Source organism: Haliotis rubra, unplaced genomic scaffold, assembly GCF_003918875.1.
Source record: "Haliotis rubra isolate DU_JTF1 unplaced genomic scaffold, ASM391887v1 Scf267, whole genome shotgun sequence".
Lineage (NCBI taxonomy): Eukaryota > Metazoa > Mollusca > Gastropoda > Lepetellida > Haliotidae > Haliotis > Haliotis rubra.
Genome location: NW_025766747.1, coordinates 740,784 through 761,644, shown reverse-complemented (window position 1 = coordinate 761,644; position 20,861 = coordinate 740,784). Strand labels below are relative to the sequence as shown.

At 40.2% G+C, this 20,861-nt stretch overlaps 1 protein-coding gene across 1 annotated transcript; it reads left to right on the top strand.

The window, feature by feature from the left end:
- The first annotated feature begins 837 nt into the window (after window positions 1–837).
- Window positions 838–15,785, top strand: LOC124280389 (cell wall protein DAN4-like). Its single transcript, XM_046716292.1, is given in 7 exon segments — window positions 838–1,251; window positions 6,754–6,881; window positions 8,040–8,365; window positions 8,367–9,006; window positions 9,589–10,254; window positions 13,427–13,589; window positions 14,740–15,785. Coding segments are annotated over 6 exon segments (2,247 nt in total). The 5' UTR covers window positions 838–1,251; window positions 6,754–6,772; the 3' UTR covers window positions 15,083–15,785.
- The last annotated feature ends 5,076 nt before the right edge of the window (window positions 15,786–20,861 follow it).

The window sequence follows — 20,861 nt, the reverse complement described above, 5'->3', positions numbered from 1 at the left end:
TCAGTCAGTCAGTTCATTTGGCCTTAGTGATACGTATAATTGTTCATAACTGTTTATGGTAATACTGAACCCAGAACACATCAGTATAACAGTAGCAGAACCAGTGATTGATATGATAAGCAAATTCGAAATTGATGGTTCGGTTTTCGCGTTGATACTGCATCGTAAGGCTGGAGTATTTGCGGGCAGTCAGCTCTGCAAAATATATTAATTTCGTAGATCACACTTCCAGTTGACGATATGGACTGTTTAATAAACGGTAATAAAAGTAGAAACATGTGGATACAACATGAAGTCGGTAATGACACGGTCACGTGTCACTATATCACCTGTCACCTTACCATACCAGTCACGTACAACACACTGCCTTTGTAAGTTTTATAACATCTATTTCACCTCCGAGAAGGAGTATCCTCAAATTCAAACACCATGGAATTATATCAGTTTCATATATAGGGACGTGATATTGCAGCATCGTTTTTCCACAAATAGACTTAATATAATCAATTATTAATGCGATGAAGTAATATCATCAGTTACCAGCACTATTAAGGGATATCATCAATTTCCGGTACCATAAAGGGATATCATCAATTTACAGCTGATGATAAATAATGTCAACTTACACAAACATGCCATCCACAGCCTCGCTACCAAAGCCGTAGGCAGCTCAATACGGCATGTACACGGTGACAGATGACAATGGATTGGTCTGCGAGGGCGATGACGCGTACGTCGATATGCACCCAACACAACGTTCCATCCCGCGTGCCTGCCATGTGACTGGCCCATCCTTGTAGAACAGACAGTGCCCGGATGTAGCCAGGAACTCGATCATGACACAATAACAGTTCTCTGAACTTCCAAGTCGACCTGTAAAGCGAAGCTGTGATGCACATGGAATAGTGGTTTCTGTATCGCTTGTCTGTGTTTTATTGAAGATGGTTTCCCCGGTATGAAACTTCAGTTTACATACTATCTGTGAAAGTGTCAAACTGGTTTGATTGTATTAAAAAAAGGAACATTTGGAAACCGTTATGTGAGGGGAAACAAAACAATTTCGCCATGAAAAGTATGTGGAATCGTGACAACGAATTTCCAAGGTACTATAGAAGACTGGAATACAAGTCTATATTGCTGTGAATTCTACAACGTCGTCCTTACAGCAGGAATTATCAGCATATCAGGCGAACAGATTTGGAATTTCAAAGAAAAACGCAATCATTAATTTTCCTCTTGAACATCTTTACAGTAAGTAGATGTGAACCGTCATATATAGTACATGGATATGTGTATTTCTATTTTGTTTATTCACATTACCATTATCATTACAGCTGTGAATGGGTACCTCGTAAAGATGGGAAAACCGCGATAACTTGGTGCGCCTAGTGACTCCAAGGGTTGTATGATCCCCAGGGAGTTGAGATTGATAATACTATGTGCCGTTGAGATTGACATCCAGTGATCGAGGGGAAAATCCCAGCGCCCTGAGCATATACTAGTTGCGTGGATATGTGCGCTATATAAATATCCTATCCTATATATATTTAAATGAATGAATAGTCTTTTTAGCAGATGCTAGGAAAAATGAATCTTAGGACGATTCTTAGCACTGAAAACCCTATTGAATGTGAAGTTGATAATCACATATCACATTAATCACCTCTGGTTAAAACTAATGATTCAACGGCATCTTCAACTGTGAAGGTAATATTGATAGAAAGGTTCCTTTCCAATCACTGTAGCTAACATGCCTCTAGGCAGAAAACACGATAGAGATCGAGTAAGAACATATCATAAAGGAGAAACAACAAAATTGTTTGACACTTGGTGTGTCCACCTGTGACGCCGCCACTGTTGCGTCACAATGATCCGAGTGACGTCATACCAGTAACGCAAGGTGCAGTGCGAAATCTTGACATACTTGAAAACGTTTCTCCAGGCTTAAGTAAAATATGTTACACTCTTTAATGTCTTCCATGCATAGTTATGTACGCATTACGTACACTGATGCAGATATCTATTATCTATGTTTCTTCAATTCAAACAACCCCGTCAAACACTAGAATCAAGCCGTTTTACACAGTATCAAAGAGTCGGCGTTTAGTGTCTTCATGGTGGAAGTGGGATACATATAAATACATATACAAAACAGCCATTAGAACGCCAATATATTCGTAATATAGAATCTACTTCATTTTCACTGAATTTTGCAGAAAAACTGTCAACTGTGTTGACTTTAAGCGCGGCAACTGGATTCTCGTGATTGACAACGCTGTGTGTTTAACGGCAACTGTCATCAGCTACATGGTAACGCGTACTGACTCACGTTGGAGACTGTATATGCACATGGTTTCAGGGTGATTATTTCATCCATTGATCCCTCCTAACCCCTGTGATGGGTGGATTAGTTTCTCTGTTTTGTCTATTGAGCGACGTCTTTGCCCGCGGAAGGGAACTGGGCGCGTTACCAGATGGTGGGCTGATGATATTGTTGTTGACGTTGTGAAATTAATATGTCTTAAACACAATGAGTATCAAAGTAGTATATCGAGTTAGTGTGCGAGTTTGGTTCTGCTATATGACTAGTTCAAGGATACTTCAGTTATGTCATTCATTGCCAGTTTAACATTGAACAAAAGTTTCAAAGACGAATGTTTCTTTCGTCATAAATCAGTGGCGCGGATATAACACGCGAGCTAACAGCGCTTCATGCATGACCTTAGAAGTAGGGCAGTCGCAGGTTACAATAAAACATATTTTAAGTAGGGTCTTTTAGGAAGTACCTTAATCAATCTCTTGAAATCGATCAAAATACTAGTTTCAACCTCCTGGCTAATCGAACAGAGTTAATTGGAAAAGTCTTGGGAATAAAATACGAAAATGTGTGTTGCAGCGGAAGGAAAGACAAATTGGCTTCACCGGGGCTTTGTGACACAGAAATAAAAAATTCATTTAAACTTCATGCAGGACCATAAACTATTCCAGCCATGAAATTAACAAAGTTAGGACTGACAAGCACTATAAACCTGTCCTAATGCGTGCAGTTTGTGGAACATGCAACAACGACACTGGGTTACGTCTTATAACCATGAAACAAAAGTCATTGTGTCTTCCGAGACAAAATGTACCTAACTAAAATTCTTCGAAAAGTAAAATGCGCTTCAGAATTTCAATCACAACTCTCACTTTATCCTATGTGATGTGTTGAGATTATCAACATTATTTATTTTCTGGATTGTCCTGAAACATGAGTAAAGTGCTGAACATCAGTAATTCCGTGATTTATACTTTAACCGGAAAACCCTTTCTGGGCAACCATGACCAAATACTTTCATCACAACGTTCTGGAAAATCCCAGCTAGTCGTTGAGGTGGCACATCATGTTTTACGGAAAAAATACATACAGCTCAAGAAAATATATCATTGGATTTCTCCCATAACTTTTTACGAAAGGCAGGAGCACCGTGAATGGCCCCTTGCCGTTGACACCCGGAGGTCGAGTTGACCAGACGACCAAAACATCATGTGACAATTTCGTTGACCGCCATTTGTTGTTTCTGAACAACACGAGTTTGACAACACTTCAGACGTCAAACTGGAGTTTGACAACACCGAATGTTTGATGCGAAGGTTGGTGAGAATAGAGACCGATCCTATTTCTCGACAACAGTTTGACAACTCTGAAATTGGTGTTGCTGGCGAGTTGTTTGAATGTTCACACTCTCAAACTCGAGTTTGACAACATGTGAACGCTGCTTTCAGTGTAAATATCCTCAGGATGGGACATCCTGCTGGGATCCTTTTTCAAATCAAAATGAATCATTTGTTTCTCTCAAATTCATATATATATATATGACCCAAACAATGTTTAAGTACGACTCAAAGAGACCAAACACTTTTGTGTTTTTTGAAGTGGTCATGGTCTGTACATATTAAAAATGTATGATGGACATCGCAGTTTGGTAGCTCAAACTCAGAGCGAGGCTAAATACAATTTGCCAGTGAAAATCACAACACTTTTCAAATAATCCCAAAACACCAGGTGTGTACTTTCTTTTGTATGTCAGTTGATATATTCAGAGACTAAGTGTTAGTATATGCGAGAAACTGACTGTTATGTGTAAAAACTGTAGGAACAATTCTACTTTCACCCAATTACGTCAAAACTGCATGACCAATTGTCAACGTTTCCGTTTGTCGAGCAAATATCTAGCACAATTGCGCACATGTGTTCACGTATTTGTCCAGATAATCATTCAGTTCAATTACTTCGTGTTTCACTTATGTGTTTATGATAGTGTCACCGGTGGGACGGAATACGATCACCTTTTCGCGAACTCCTGACACCATCACGATTTCATAATGATTACCAAACACGGTCACGACATGGTCTGCTTCGTACAATGGACTGAGCTTTACTTATGATTATACCCATGATTCTCTTGCTTCAACATGTATGGTAGATTTACTCACGGCATGGATAGCCTCAGCGGGACATTGATTTTGAGGTGCTCTAAGTGCTTTACGCTGTAGAAGGTTCAGATAGTCGTTTAAACGCATTGATAAACAATGGCAGCAACGGCAAACGTATTGATGTAACTTATGATTAAGACGTCTCAATATGTTTGAACAATCGATCTGTCAATCATATCACATCGATTTCATCACAGTTGTATGCACAGTGATTGGAAACAATCGATGGTTTTCGAAGCTGCAATACTACATACTTTCTTCAAATATTCACCGGGAACAAAGTTAAGCACCCCGGTAAATCTGAGCGAGTTGTATATTTCGGCTAACATAAGTTGTGTGCACGCACAGTATGTATGCCTGCTTTACTGTAAGATCATGTCTTGACTACAAGAACACACAAGAAGGACAGTTTCCTTCAATGTTGTAATAATGGATATGGCACAACACACATTATCCGTTTTGGTTTCTAAACTATACCTGTTACAAGTATGGAGCTAGAGAGGGATGAGACAAAAAACGTTTTTTTGTAACTTGGGAACGTTGTACAATCAATATCTAGTGTACCCACTACGTGCTTTGATAACTGCCAAACAGTTGTAGAGGAATCTGTCGCCATTCTTAGTTCAAAGATGCTTTTTGAACAGGTGGTACACTTGCTTGTATCCGTCGCTCGAGAAAGTCCCAAATGTGCCCCATTTGGTTCGGGAAGGTGAATCGCTGCATTATTCTGAATAAAAGCTTGTGAAAATTCGTGGACTTGCTTCTGGATATGCTCCACAGGGTATGCTTGGAAAACACTTTCCACCAAGTGCAATAATTTCTTAAATGAATATAATTTTCTTATGCATCATCATACACCAACTGAATTAGCGGTCAACATAGTTAGAGGTGCTTAACTTTTTCCAGGTGTAGATGTTCTTTCATTTTGTGCATAGATGTTGCAGTTGTATTATTTGCCTTGATTTAACTATGGTAACGATTTGAAAAACGTACGAGGTAGTGTACTCTTCAAAGACACTGAGGTTTGAGTTTGATATTCAATAACCAATATATCTAATAAAGTAAATAATCACAATTAACAACACTTCCATATGTATGCATAATTTGTATCAGGGGATTTCAACAAACTTATTCAACAGCATCCGGCATTGCAGTATAAAATATCATTTTCACATATTTCCATATTTACTCATGATAGTTTCGGATTCGTTCAAGTCATTCTGCAAGGAGCAGAGATTTTACTCGATTATGGATTATGACTTAGTCGCTTATGTTCCATAGATATTTGTAACACCTCTCCTTTTGACATATAAAAATACTGACCTCTAAACATGATGTCTAGATATAATATATATAAAGTATAATGTCTTTAGACTTTACAAATAAGTATAATTCACAGGACATATGTTTTTTAAAATAATCCGTCGTCGGTTTCGCCTTGTTTCAGAGAAATGGGTCAATTAAAAAATAACCTATGGGTAACCTTCATCTGCATGTTCGGCATGCAAGTGCTTGTATATATAATAACACTTTTGTATCTGAACATTCCAGTAGTGAGTGAGAATGGTTTTACGCCGCTATAAGCAATATTCCAGCAATATCACGGTGTGGGAAACCAGAAATGGGCTTCACACATTGTACCCATGTCGAACCCGGGTCTTCGGCGTGACGAGCGGATGCTTTAACCACTAGGCTACCCCACCACCCCGAACATTCCAGTAAACACAACACATATCACAAGGTCGAGTGTGTAGTACACATATGGCCGTTTTAGGAATCCAAGAAACAATGTCGCGTTGCTTTAAAAAAGTATTAAAAATAACCAAAGCGTAAAACGCAAAAATACGACAGCACGACACTTTTGCCATACGTTGCATTTACGCGGATAATAATTTGTTTATTTTACCAAAGGGTGACAATGTGGTAATGCGACCTATTTCAAGGTCATAATATGTCTGCTTGTGGCATCGTCGAGCTTTGGTTAATCATGACAACTTCTCCTTTTTAGTATGAGTGATCACAACCATACACAAAGCGACAAAACGAAAACGTCCGTGCTACGATTCCTGAAAAGTCTGTACAAGACCCTTATAACTTTGTATCAGGCAGAAAACCGCTAACGATGAGTGATGTCTTTGGTTGTATGCGGGGAAAGCGATTATGAATGGATTTGAGGGATTACCGTTCAATACAAAGAACCCATCACTGTAGAGGATTTTATGAGATAAAATGGAAAATGCATTATTATATTGTTTATCTAAACTTTTCATATTTCAGAATTGTCAACACTACAACGATGCAGGTTTTACTTTTGGTGATTTTAAGCAGCTGTTTGCTGCAGGGACCGATGAGCCGTGTACTTCTGTTGGCAAAGGCGGCAACAGCTCTCCCCATCAACACTACTGGTTAGTAGACACGTGAAACATTACATTGTCGTCCGTCTCCAGGTCTATGTAGAAACAACGAGTATTGAGTATAGAAGGTCCTCTACAAGGTCCGATCACGATAGTGTACTCCAGCCAGCACAGAGCTGCCCATACCTATAGGTCTACCAATGATGCCTTGGTCGGGGCTTTGAGTGGAAGTAACAAAATGCGAACTGTTCCTCAGATACACAGATATAGTATTCCTGGAACTCGTATTCATGGTCCACGGTCTTGCATAGGGTTCGTGGCAGTACACGTTTTAGATAAAAGCAAAATGAAGTATAGCTTCACTGTGTCAGTTGGACATAAAACAGGTATACATTTATTGTATAGTCAAGTGGACGTGGAGCAGGTATTTTATTGTGTCAGCAATCAGTAAAACGGATATATAGTGATTACATTGTCATTGTGTCATTGAGACCTACATGGGTATGTGATTGTTTCATTCAGTCAGAGATACGACAGATGGGTATATAGTGGCTTCACTCTGTCAGTAATTGATAGAACGGGATTGAAGAGGTTTTACTGTGTCAATAATGAGGAAAATTATGTAAACTGTAAGAGGTTAATTTCTGTCATTTAAATTGATTGACATAGATACATAATTATTACCTTGTGTTAGTTGGAAGTGAAATTGGTATGTAGAAACAATGTTTACGCTGTGTAAGTTACGGGGCATATCGAAATAATTTCTACATCGTTGGTCAGTGTATATGAAAAGGGACTTTGCGAGTGGGAGTGTGTGATTTAAAGTAGGCACACACAAGAACTGCAATGATATATTCACTGTTTCATATCTGACAAAATAAAACGCTTTGCATTTTCGAAACAAACTTGAAACTAACACTACGCTTCAGTAATGATGCTTTGAAGAAGGTATTATATGAAGCTGATGAGAACTAATACATTCTTAACTGATAATAGTAAAGGGTGAAAACACGTTCAATGTAAGTGGAGAGTTCAGCAAATATATATATCTACAGATTCATGATCACCATATAGACAATAAACTTTGTTTGACTTCCGATTTAATTAACATCTTTGCTCAGTGTGTATCAGTCGAATAAGTCAAATGTTAAATGCGTCAGAGTCATTTTTCCATCAATTGACAATTATATTCTTGCCTATAACATTCAGCTGAACCAGAAACCACTTCTGAACTGGACATTACTGCTGAGCCAGAGACAAGCACAGAACCGGAAACCACAGCAGAACCCGAGACAAGCTCAGAACCGGAAACCACAGCAGAACCCGAGACAAGCTCAGAACCGGAAACTACAGCAGAACCCGAGACAAGCTCAGAACCGGAAACCACAGCAGAACCGGAGACAAGCTCAGAGCCAGAAACCACAGCAGAACCCGAGACAAGCTCAGAACCGGAAACCACAGCAGAACCCGAGACAAGCTCAGAACCGGGAACAGCCACAGCAGAACCCGAGACAAGCTCAGAACCGGAGCTACACAGCAGAACCCGAGACAAGCTCAGAACCCGAGACACAGCAGAACCCGAGACAAGCTCAGAGCCAGAAACCACAGCAGAACAGCGAAACAAGCTCAGAACCGGAAACCACAGCAGAACCCGAGACAAGCTCAGAGCCAGAAACCACAGCAGAACCCGAGACAAGCTCAGAACCGGAAACCACAGCAGAACCCGAGACAAGCTCAGAACCGGAAACCACAGCAGAACCCGAGACAAGCTCAGAACCGGAAACCACAGCAGAACCGGAGACAAGTTCAGAACCGGAAACCACAGCAGAACCCGAGACAAGCTCAGAACCGGAAACCACAGCAGAACCGGAAACAAGCTCAGAGCCAGAAACCACAGCAGAACCCGAGACAAGCTCAGAACCGGAAACCACAGCAGAACCCGAGACAAGCTCAGAACCGGAAACCACAGCAGAACCCGAGACAAGCTCAGAACCGGAAACCACAGCAGAACCCGAGACAAGCTCAGAACCGGAAACCACAGCAGAACCCGAGACAAGCTCAGAACCGGAAACCACAGCAGAACCAGTGAGTGAAAAAGGAGCTGTTCCTGAAACAAGGCCATCAGTGGTAGAAATAGTCGTTCCTCCATTTGCTCTCATGGCAGTTATTGTATTAGGTAAGTGAAACAATATGAAATACATAACTTAGAAATGCGTATAGTGCATGTATTTAGCTTCGTAACATTTGCTTCCTCTGAAAATCTCTAATAATTAAGAGAAAAGCATCGATTTGACACGTTTCTAGTATTGTGCTGCTGAGGCTGTTGGAATGGTAGATGCACGTTCTGAAACATACAGAACGGATTAGTGTTCAAAGGAATCAATAGCACTGAAATGTTTTCTTTGTGGAATTTTATTATTGCAGGGTAAACCGTAGATTTAGGAAAGACAGTTTATCTTTACTTTATGCGATGTTCAGAGGGTAACACACAAGGGAATAGTCTATCTCCCGTGCTCCTCAGATGCCACTCACATTAACCCAGATAACTCATAAGATAATTTCTATCACAGAATCTATAATTAGCTCAAAACAGAGATACAGAAAGTATGCAACTCAAGGACAGACTACCTTATAAGGATATGGGACTTAGTTTGTTTTTGGTCTTGGTTGTTTGATTAGGTTGATAGTCTTTAATGATTAACTCCATTTTAAGAATGAGCATTTTTATCCATCATGACTTGTCCTAATCTTCCTGCAGGTCTTGTGTTCCTGGTGTTAAAGGCGCGTTTCACAACTGTTCCTTCAGCTCTATTGAGCATGGGTAAAAGTGCAATGAGAGCAATGTGGCTTCAAACGGCCAAAGTATCCTGTGAACTGAAACCCAAAATCATCAGTACGGAGAATAATAACAAGGAAAAGCTTGTGAAGGATGCTGATGACGAATTTCTTACTCCTTTTGACATAGAGGTCATTGACAGCCTCAGAACATCCCACAACCGACCTCAGGAACTGATTCGAATCGCACTTCCGGCAGTGCTCTCCCTTGCTCTTTGTCCTCTTACCTTGTACCTCTATGAACCGTTCACCTTATTCCTGTGGCCCAAAGACCAATACGCAACTCCTCCCGATATCAACGACGCCATTGCCTGTTTCCTAGCTCCAGCTGGACTCGTGTACGCAACATCGTTTGGCTTTGCCTTCCAGTCAGCACTCAACAAGCAGCACGAGATCCTCACCAAGATGACTGGGGAGATGAGCATGATAGATCACATAGCTACATTTACTACCAAGATTCGACTGCCCAACAAGAAGCTGAGGCTTGACATTTACCGTGCTATAAAAGCTGAGGCTATATTCATGATATTGCAGCTTCTGGACAGAGATGAATCTTCCTATGTCAACAGACCAAAAGAAGATGTGAAAGGTAGGAAGTCAAAGATTTCGAAGGTTCATAGAAACACTTGTTGCCCCAGGTCACGTGTTGGTATTAGTAAATGATTGATTGTGATCCAGTACATGTATTTGTGTAAAGATCTGGAGTAGAATTAGTCTTCGGCAGCAATTGCGTGTCGTAAGAGACGATAAATTCTTGTCAAACGCGATCGTTAGTTAACGCATGTGATCGTATCTCCACGGTGTAGATCGCCCATGATTGTCAATCACTAGTCCAAACTCGTATATTGATTGATCTCTATCAAATACCTGGGATCTTGTTGAACCATGGGTCAAATAAACAAATAAACAAACTTGTCTTTGTGAGCAGGCATCCATCAGTCATAAAATTTCCCCGTACCAATTTGTCACTTTAGCTTCATTTCCCCCCAAATAAATATATCTTTTAGTTTAGCATGCCTGAGTCACATGGTCGGTCGTTGAGACAAACGATTCTTTCTCAAACGACGAATGAACTATAATCAGCCATTACAAGTTTCCATTTCTATTTGTCTGATGGCTCACAGTATTTATTGTAAGTGAAGAGAAACAGGTATACTGCAGTGTAGTGTAAGGTAAGGTAAGAAACAACATTCTTCCATATACATTGTGGGATTTGCCGATGCTCCCGGTAGTGAAGAACATGCTAATCAAGGTGTCGAGCACCTGGTGTTACCACAGATGTTTGTCACAGTCATCCATCCATATAATTGTTTTGACTACCGAGTAAGAACATGTACCGAAACCTCTGTTGGTATATATATTATGCAAACGGAGATATAACGACCCTCCTCGCTTCTGCTGGACACGATGTACATCAACAGGTCTGAGACCTTTCTGGACATAAAAGTCATATACATGACTGTAACAGTTGGTGATGGGTTCTGTGTTGTGGATGTTGTAGGATGGGATGTTATGAATGCTGTAAAATGTACTGTGATATAGAAATCCATATCAATGACTGCCATTAAAGTGCAAACTTGTGTTTTCATAACGATACGATTTCATGCGACCATAGCTAACTGCACCATACATGCAGTAATCAAGGAACATCAGTAGTCAATAAGAAACGTCAATAATGCATGACAGATAGCCAATCACAGGCTGAACACTAACATTACGCCAGACGTTACAGGTATGATACCCGGTTATCGTGTTAAACTATACTCTCCCAAAAAAGAAACGCATCATGAAAATAGCAATTTCATGTAGCAATGAATTTAAACGTGATTCATTTTACAAAAGGTGTTGCTCTGTTTATGAGTCCTATGGTGTTTATGTTTTGAAACATCACAACAAAACGCACCATCCGTAAATTACCCGTATTTAACAGCATGATTTTCACCATCACACGTCTCCATGTGACACTCAAACTGACTTTCCTCGAGTTGGTGCCAAAGACGGATAAGCCTGCATTCCCAGTGTGCAATTTCGCTATATTTCATTGATTCACAAAGCCTACAAGATGTTTCAAAATAAACATAAAAATACAGTTGAAATTCCTATATGCGTTTCTTTTTTGGGAGAGTATATTTAAGATATATCACCCCATTGCTGATTACAGCAGCGCATAATGTTAAGTTTGGATTGCAAAACATCAGAACCTTGCAAATGCGTAATTTATCACCAATGAGAACAAGGACAGCTATCAAGTTAAATCGATGGAATATGTACCGAACAAAATAGTTCGAGATCTTCAATTTTTAGAATGAAAAGATTACCCTTTATCATAAACTTGTCCACAAACATATTCATGATTTGTATTATATTTTCTGTTCAGTATACAAACACGAAATCAGACATGTACTACTATACGATGAACTTTTTTCTTGACACGGAAGTAAAACATCAATCAAAAAAGTTTCGCATTGTCAGCACATGTATTTCACAGAAATCACAGATACGTATTATGTGAAATAAACACAGCTTGTTTTGGTACTGCAAGGTCGTGAAAATACAACAAGAAAACAATCAATATAGTCATTAAAACATGGTTGAACAGGAAAACGTGTACTGAGGTACTATTTTACAATGTTGGCGTAACTGTCAACAACCGTGAACGTGTCTAAGATTGGCTCCAACAAGACAATACAGTCGTGCACATTAACCTTGACCATAAACATGTTTATTTCTTGAACTATTAACCCCCTGAAACATGGACATAGCCTATTGATCTGTGATATCTGGCTTCCGTTGTCACCTCCTGATAATAAATCTTTCTTCTTTCACTAAAGTCAGACACCTGTATAATGTACAATGTGGGAGACCCGCGTCAACATCGTGCCACAGTTAGGTTCCACAAATGTTCAGAGATCGATATCAAATCATTGCACCCCCATGCACACCGATCCTGATTGATATGTCATCGATAGGTGCGTTCCAGGTACATTCAATCCCGAATTCTTGTTGATTGATAAGATGCATTAAGGCTATCTAACACCTGAATTGATATTACATTAATAGCTATAGCTGATCATATCAATAAGTGTGACACTCTATCCCCATGTGTACAATTTTGGTGGTCGATACAGAACCTCGGCGAAAACATCTCGCCGTGTGTCGTAGGGTCATTAAATCTGTACTGTTGGTGCTGTACTGTATATTTAAAGTTTAACGCTTTGGCAAGAAACGCTGAGCCCTGTGTGTGAGGCAAAGTGTTTAACGTTCAAGGTTATGCCGTTGCATGGATCAAGTTATTACATTGCGGTACTTCGAAGGCATTGGGTAGAAAAAAATCGTTTTCTTTATGCTGTTTTGCGGGAATATTGTTGAAACATTGATGGCGCGACGACAAAGTTTAATTTACCTGCTAGGTTACATCTATAATTATTGATCAGTAGTTGTTAATGTCAACTCAAGCGGTGGTAAAGACACTACTGAGCGTTAGGGCCCTTAACTCACTCAGCACAAGACGCTTTGAAAAGTTGAACCTTTTATCTATAATGTACAAAATGGAAAAAAATAAATACATTGTAAATATCAAGCTGGAACCTTGATGGGCCTACACTCTTGCAGACCTCGTTGTTTTTGTAAAAAAAAAAGGAAAAAAGAATCTCATGAATTAGTAGTACTGACGAGAAGGTGAAATACATAGCGAAATGAACATACTGTCTATATGTTCAGTACAGGACAGATGATAACCTATTCGCTCCTTTTTGTTTCAGTCAAAATTTGGACTGTAGTGGACATTCTGCGTCAGGTGGACACGGACAGTAAGCATCACGTGGACAGAGTGCTACTCGAGAAAATCATCAGTAACATCGTCTTTCTCAACAGCGTTTGTTCCGACCGGATGGGTATTCTCCACGCACGGATACATCCGCTTAAGTAAGTACTTCTGTGATAGAAAAAGTCCATCGTTGTTCTGATCGATACAGCTGCTCAAACATAGATATGAATGAGTACGATATTACGTCACTGTAGCATCATCTTGACGAATGAATGGGCCACACACATTACGCCTGTGGTGTCGGTGGACAGGGGCTTTACCTACTAGTCTACTTCCCTGTCCCCACTCCTCCCTCCTCTCTACCCCATCATCATCCACACCTTACCCAATGACACAACACAGCAAAGTATATTCATACATCACGTTTACATGTATACTAGTATATGATTCATCCGTGAACATTCGGGTTACAATTGATCTTCAGGCGACTAACGGGATCGGGTGGTCAAACTCGCTGACCTGGTTGAACATGTCAGCGTATCCCAATTGCGTAGATCGATGCTCATCGATGTTGATCACTGATTTGCCTGGTCCAGACTCGATTATTTACAGACCGCTGCCATACAGCTGGAATATTGCTGAGTGCGGCGTTAAACAACAACCCAATCAATCAATCATTATTATATGATTCATATTAAAACGCCCTTATATACGAACTCCTTTGCAATAAACAGTGTTATTTTGAGTTGATGCCTAGCCCATCCAAATGAAAGTGACAATCCGGTATCTAACAGTATGTTACCATTAAACATGATATTCTTCTACATCCATGGGCTGTCTGTTTCATGAATAAGAAATTGTATTGTTAATGAGAATTACTATTGTAAGTATATACACTTCATGTTTCTCTTTCATAACATGTGAGTATGTGGTAGTTTGGGGGCAGGTTAGAAGAAATGTGGTTCTTTTGCCATCCATCTCGATTCATTGCAGGTGTTTCGGGTCAGTCAAACGATCAATTTGACATGCGTTTAAACTAGTTTGTACAAGTTTAAAAACATGAATTGACATTTTGCTGCCAATCTAGTGACAACCTCTTAGGCTGATAGAAAACGTAAATGACCCCTTTGACAAGTTTAGTTTGATAGATGTTTCGCCACACCTTAATTAACCGTTTTACGTATAATGTGTCATTACTTTATCAAGCCACTCCTATCACATATAGGGCAGATTTGCCCCATAAACATTGTTTCATGTATTTATGTTCCCTCATTGCTGTCTCTGGATAACATGACCTTCTGCCTTCAGGTGGGCGTTTCTGGAGACACTGGGCTTCTTCTCCTTCATAGGGATCCTTCTCCTCCACGCATACTCTTACCGCATGGAGCTTGTCATGTGCATCATCACCGTCTTCTCCATCAGCATGCTGTGCTACGTCGTGTCGGACCTCGACTCGCCTTTCAGTGGCTTCTTCAGAGTGGACCTCTCCGTGTTGGAGGTGGTCATCGAGAGGCTGGCCGCCATGTACGAGCTGGCGAAGATGGGACACAGCAACCTGGTTTTCTACCCGGACAAGCACCCAGCTGGTGCCCACAAAGCAGCTGAGCACACGAAGAAGAAACCAGACAAGGAGAGAGTGCAAGCATGGTAACAACAGTATGACAGAAACCACACTTGTCCATTGTTTTCGAGAGATGGTAACAGAATGATTGTGTTGATACCCAATACGATCGCTGTGATGACGAAACACTGACGTTCACGTATAATTCAATATGTGATGACGAAACGACTGGCGTTGATTGCCTTGGCAATATATGTGTTGTGTTATAGATACAGACTTGCATGAGATGCCCTAGTAATGGGTATCAAGTAGGCTTAATGCACTGCCACGGTACATCTCGAGTTTCTACATCAATTATAAAATACTGTACATTCTCTTCAAAGGTTTCGCGTGTCCATTTATCCTCTCTGTCTGTGTCATAGGAGAAACAATCGTACAGTGACATTTTAACAATGGGGTTGTGTTGTGTTGTGTATATATGTGACGGGCGTTCTCAAGTTTAACGTCATTTATACATTGTGTGTTCATATTTCTTAGAGTGCTTCTACTTTCAAAACTGAAATGCAAATATGCAAGAAGCTAGCATGGAGGAATTGCTCCGGCACTCGCTTTCCGTATCAACATAAATGGTAAACACCAACATTAGTCGTGTTGATAAGGGCAACGGGGTACAAGCCACTCACGCGATAGGTTGTGTATGTGTGCGCGCGTGTGTGAGTGTGTATGTGTGTTTGTGTGTTCATATGAAGGTGTAACGAACAGTTTCAACGTGCTGGTTTTCACTGGGAACTTTGTTTGAACTTTCATTTAAAGCCACTTCTGATCACATTGACTGTCTTTCACTTGTATAGAATAATGCCGTCCCAATAAATGCACTTATTAATAAATGCACCATTTTGCTGCCTTTGTGAATTTGTTATTACGTACTGTCACTTTACATGAATACAGCATATTGGGGTAGCGTGGTGATAAAGCGTTCGAAGCTCAATATAGTTACAATGTGTGAAGCACATTTCTTGTGTCCCCCGCCATGGTGTTACTAGAATACTAGTATTGCTAAAACAGCATAGAGCCAAACGCACTCACTCACTTACACACTCAGTTGAAGATACCCTTTTCAACACTCTTTTGGGGAAGGACGGAAAGCATGAGTCGCATTTGCTCTGGCAGATTATATCTGAATTTTGATGATATATTGGTAGGACGTGTTATTTGCGTGTTTGTGAGGGAAAATTGACTCTCACCGTCACTCTACTCATGATGTTGATCACGGGATTGTCTGGTCAGGACTCGAGTATTTACAGACCGCCGCCTTATAGCTGGAATATTGCTGAGTGCGGCGTTCAACAACAAACCAACCAAACAAACATGTCTTATCATATCATCAGTTCTGGATTTAAGTTCCTTATGCTTGAAAGAATCATTCAGAATGGACGTGGGCCACGGCTTCTCGAATAATGGATTCAGTAAGATAGGGAATTCGGTTAAATGTAATTATTCTTGCATCTCGAGTCATACCGACAAAACAGCAAACTGATAGGATAATATTCCTGCTGCCAGCTGATGTCACAGTGAGCGAGATAAAGGTCCTTCACAGGACTGGGTATCAGTCGAGGGTACTTGTCGCTTTAAGCTGAAGACAAGCTGTGTCGTCACAGACGGCGGACAAATCAAACTTGGAAGTAAGAGTTAAGAAAATGCCTCTTACCCTGTTTACGTGTACTTAGGCCATCTGGCGTGTGTTTGTGTTGTCAGACATTAAAAGCATTTATCCTCCAACCAGCAGCTTACCTAAGGCTGACCAGTTCATTTTGGGGAAGAAATAACCAAGATATACTTGTTGTTAAGGCCCGCCTTAAGCGGACGAATTTATTAACATTAATCTTTCAACAAATTTGTTAAACACCGCACTCAAGCGGGAATTATTACACATGTTGCGTTTGTTGTCAGACATCAAAAGCATTTATAATAGATCAACAGAAAATTGATAATTTCCTCACGGTAAGTTTATCTCTACATTCAAACAGTTTCACCTGTTTAAATATTGAAGGATTTCTTGTATAATACGAACATACATATTTTGAGCGATAGGTAACAAACTTTTCACAAGTTATGATATAATGGTATTCGTTGGCAGAGTCATTGCCTGTACAGAATGTACATGGCCTTTCAAGTTTGCAAATTTGAAGCCTGTGAGAAGATAATCCAACATGTAACAGTGTCATTCATTTTGGGAAAACATTATGTCAAGCAATACTCTATACTGAATAGAAGATATTTGTGACGATTTCCCAGTGATTAGTGAGAATTTTACACATTACAGTGATGTTAAGTGGTTTAAGTCTCATTCCTGCCTACAGCGTATAACGTGGAGTACTCCTTGAGATAGGGAACAATTTTCTCATATGAAATCCACTTGGATATTTTCCATTATTTTGCAGTTTAGTTTTCAAAACCCCACTTTTCTGAACTGTTAGTTTCGATGGGAATTATCATTGCATCAAGTGATTTTGATTGGCAGATTATCCAAAGGTTATGTAATCTAGCAATATGAAATGCACTCCCTTTCTCACACATAACTTCTGGGTGGAATAGATTGTACATGATCTTTTGAAAGTTACCCAAGATACTTATATTCATTTACTAAACAATATATTATCAATAGCACACATAGTGGAATAATCTCTCCTTGTTCCGCCAAATATGATAATTTTGCATTTGTCAATTTTATCTTTAGCTTCCATTTATCACAAGACAAAGAGGCCTCATCCCAGCAGGTGCTCATTCACTGCTGGGTGAACAGAGACAATTTCGAACAAAGTCACTTGCCTAAGGTGAGACCACGTGTGTTACATGTGCTTCGTTGTGGGGCAGGACTGAAGTCCTACAAACTCTCATGGGTCAAGCTGCCAAACACGGCCACCCACACAAGGACTCTCCACGACCAACGATGTATACATGTATATAACTATATACGTCGTTGGTCGCATTAAACTACATAAAACTGGGGAAACTGAAAGTTCTACTCCTCTCAGACTATGGAAATGTTGCAGCAGCAATCCTGGTCAGAAATCCTGTCTAATCTAATAGTTCACTACAATATCTTCCAGCCCACTTTGACTCGTCCCTAGCCATGGAAGACTACATTTTTGCAAAACTTCCATTTCAGGCATACTAGTTCTATTCGTCATCGTCACTAGAACCGACACCGCAACTCTCTTGTGACCACTTATTGTTTCGCATCAGGTTGAATGCAAGCGCCTCTTCTATGGTATTTCTAAGGATCAGCTACAAAGATTACAGATGCAAGGCAAGTTACTAAGACAAAGTCTAGAAAACACGTACAACCTGAACTCAGATCTCTTCACTGGGTACAAGTCCACAAACGGATACAATTTAAAATCATTTGTCTTGCCTACCAATCAGTCCGCACCCCTCTAGTCTTTAACCTCTTCAGGGTATCAACCTGCCAGAAACATTCGTTCGGCTTAGAACATGAACCTTGCGGTGTGGAGCTCAGCGCCATATAAATGGCCTAATTATCGTCTTTGTAAATTGAAAGAAGAATCGCTACCATTGATTAAAAACCCTATTGTGAAATAACCACAGAAGATAGATCTCCACGACGGCGGTAAACACACTCTTTTGTCAGCTCCCAACAGACAGAAGCGGCTTTCATTCGAGAATAACACCCTCTGCCACTCACGTCGCTGCCGACGTCGAACCGTCCGGGCCCATCAAAGACTCCGTCGACGATGTTCGGCTGTCAACTGCTGTTCCCGGAAAGGTCTGTAAGCCCGGATTCTATAGGTCCACAGTCGTCTGGCTACTGTGCATCGGCTTACACGGTGACCCAAGCCACGCGCCGCTGATAACATCAACGTCAGGAGGCGGTTTCTGAGATGCAGATACTGATCCTCCTGGGGCGTTGTGACTCGAAGTCTGCCTGATCGTGGCCTGTCTGAGGCCAGTCCTGTCTGACGGTATCGCTGCATGAGTCTGGTGACGGTGACGCGGTGACAGCCAAGCATCGTGGGTGTGGGAGGCTGCCATTTCCATCATTCCGATCTCCCGTTCTGGTGGGTTTTTTAATAGAATGAATGTCTGAAAACCATTGGTTTGGTTTTATACCCGTTTGGCATTTAATTATTTCGCTTTGCGTGAAAAACATGCAAACAATATTTTAACAAAATGGTGAAAAAGCATGCATTGCATGCCATATTTCCAAGTGGAAAACTCTTGCGTTTGGGCGATGTGTTTTCATGTGATGGTGATTGCAGTTGAATTTGGAATTTTTGGTAATTTCAATTTCAAAGTGGTAACGTTTCTTTAGCCGGTCAGTTCATATGAACGACTTGCATGTGTAAATTCATTTTTTTGTCCATAGTTTTCCAATTGTTGAATAACGCCCTTGCCTTGGAATATTTCTCACTGGCTATCACTCATTCACGTCCAAACCAAGGTTTACGTTACTTGTAAGGCTTGTCATTAAAACTCTGTGTACATTCTCCAAGAGCTACATAAGCAGCTGAGCTAAACATTTCTCTAATAGTACACACAACATACTTCAGTTGATTTTCCCAGTACCATTGGTTGAATGTGGGCTTCAAACTGGTCAACATGTACCTTGTTCTACTTTTGTTTATCTCATTATCTTGGGTGTCATATGTGTTGGTGGCAGGTCATATTGTATTACAGGAGAGTTCAATGCTAAGTGTCAAGGCAGAGTGTATATCTTTGAATATATGATTAAACCAACACAAACCATTCGTACTTCTTCATGGTATATTATAACTTGATCTACAGAGAAGAAGGCAAAGATCGGTATGTACCGTGTTATAACAATGACATAGGACTAAATGTAGAACTACAATTCCTTGTTCGGATGAGAAAGGAAACACTGTTCGTCTCGGTATCAGGATCTCAATATACCAGGTATAAAAGGACATTGTACAACAGGGAAGTAGTTGCTTGGAACGGCTGCCCACGTGAATATTAGTCCGTTTCGAAATATGAGTACATACACTGATCTAAAAATTAACCTCCTCTAAGTGATAGAAATGTTTATTTAAATACATTCACATCTTGAAAATATTTGTCAAATAAAGACATGTAGGTTGTAGAAGCCAACTCTGTAGTTGTAATGCGCTGTAATGCGAGGTTACCTGAACTGCACAAACCGTCCTGAATTGAAAACACGTTTTTGTGCTCCAGTCATATTTACTCCGTTTATTGATTGATGAATCTGTAGTTTCTGCACATACAATCGATCTGATTTTCTTTGAAAATCTTCCAGTAGCTGTTTGGCCTTCACACACGCTTACATCATTTATAACAGATAATGAACGGCATTCGTGTTGACCAAAGTGTTACCAAACGTTGTCATTAAACACAAATAACACATCATTCGTCTGCATTCTTTATGTTGATCATCAAAGTAATGTTACTTTAAAACTTCTTTGGCCTCTTTATAACACTTTGTGTTTGAGTTTAGTGCAATAAAAACGTTATAACCTTTTATATTTAACTTTCTACACACTTTAACGCGTCGCTATGACGTTGATAAGTAACTTAACCCATCAGTGAAATTTTCAATGGTAAAATAGATAGAGCCATCGATAGACATTTGACGTATTTGTTTCGACTGCATAGAAAGCTAAGTCGTGTAATCGAATAGTCAACATGATTTAAGTTAACCCCTAATAAGAGAGTCGTTCTGCACAATGTATGCAATTATAATCAAACACCCTGCGTGACTGAGCAATATGCGCAGTGCTCAATATGTGCTATAGCCCCGAGCTGCAGCATCAATACAATCAGGCCACAGTTATAATTCAGAGAACTCACAATAAGTCTTCTCCCACTCGGC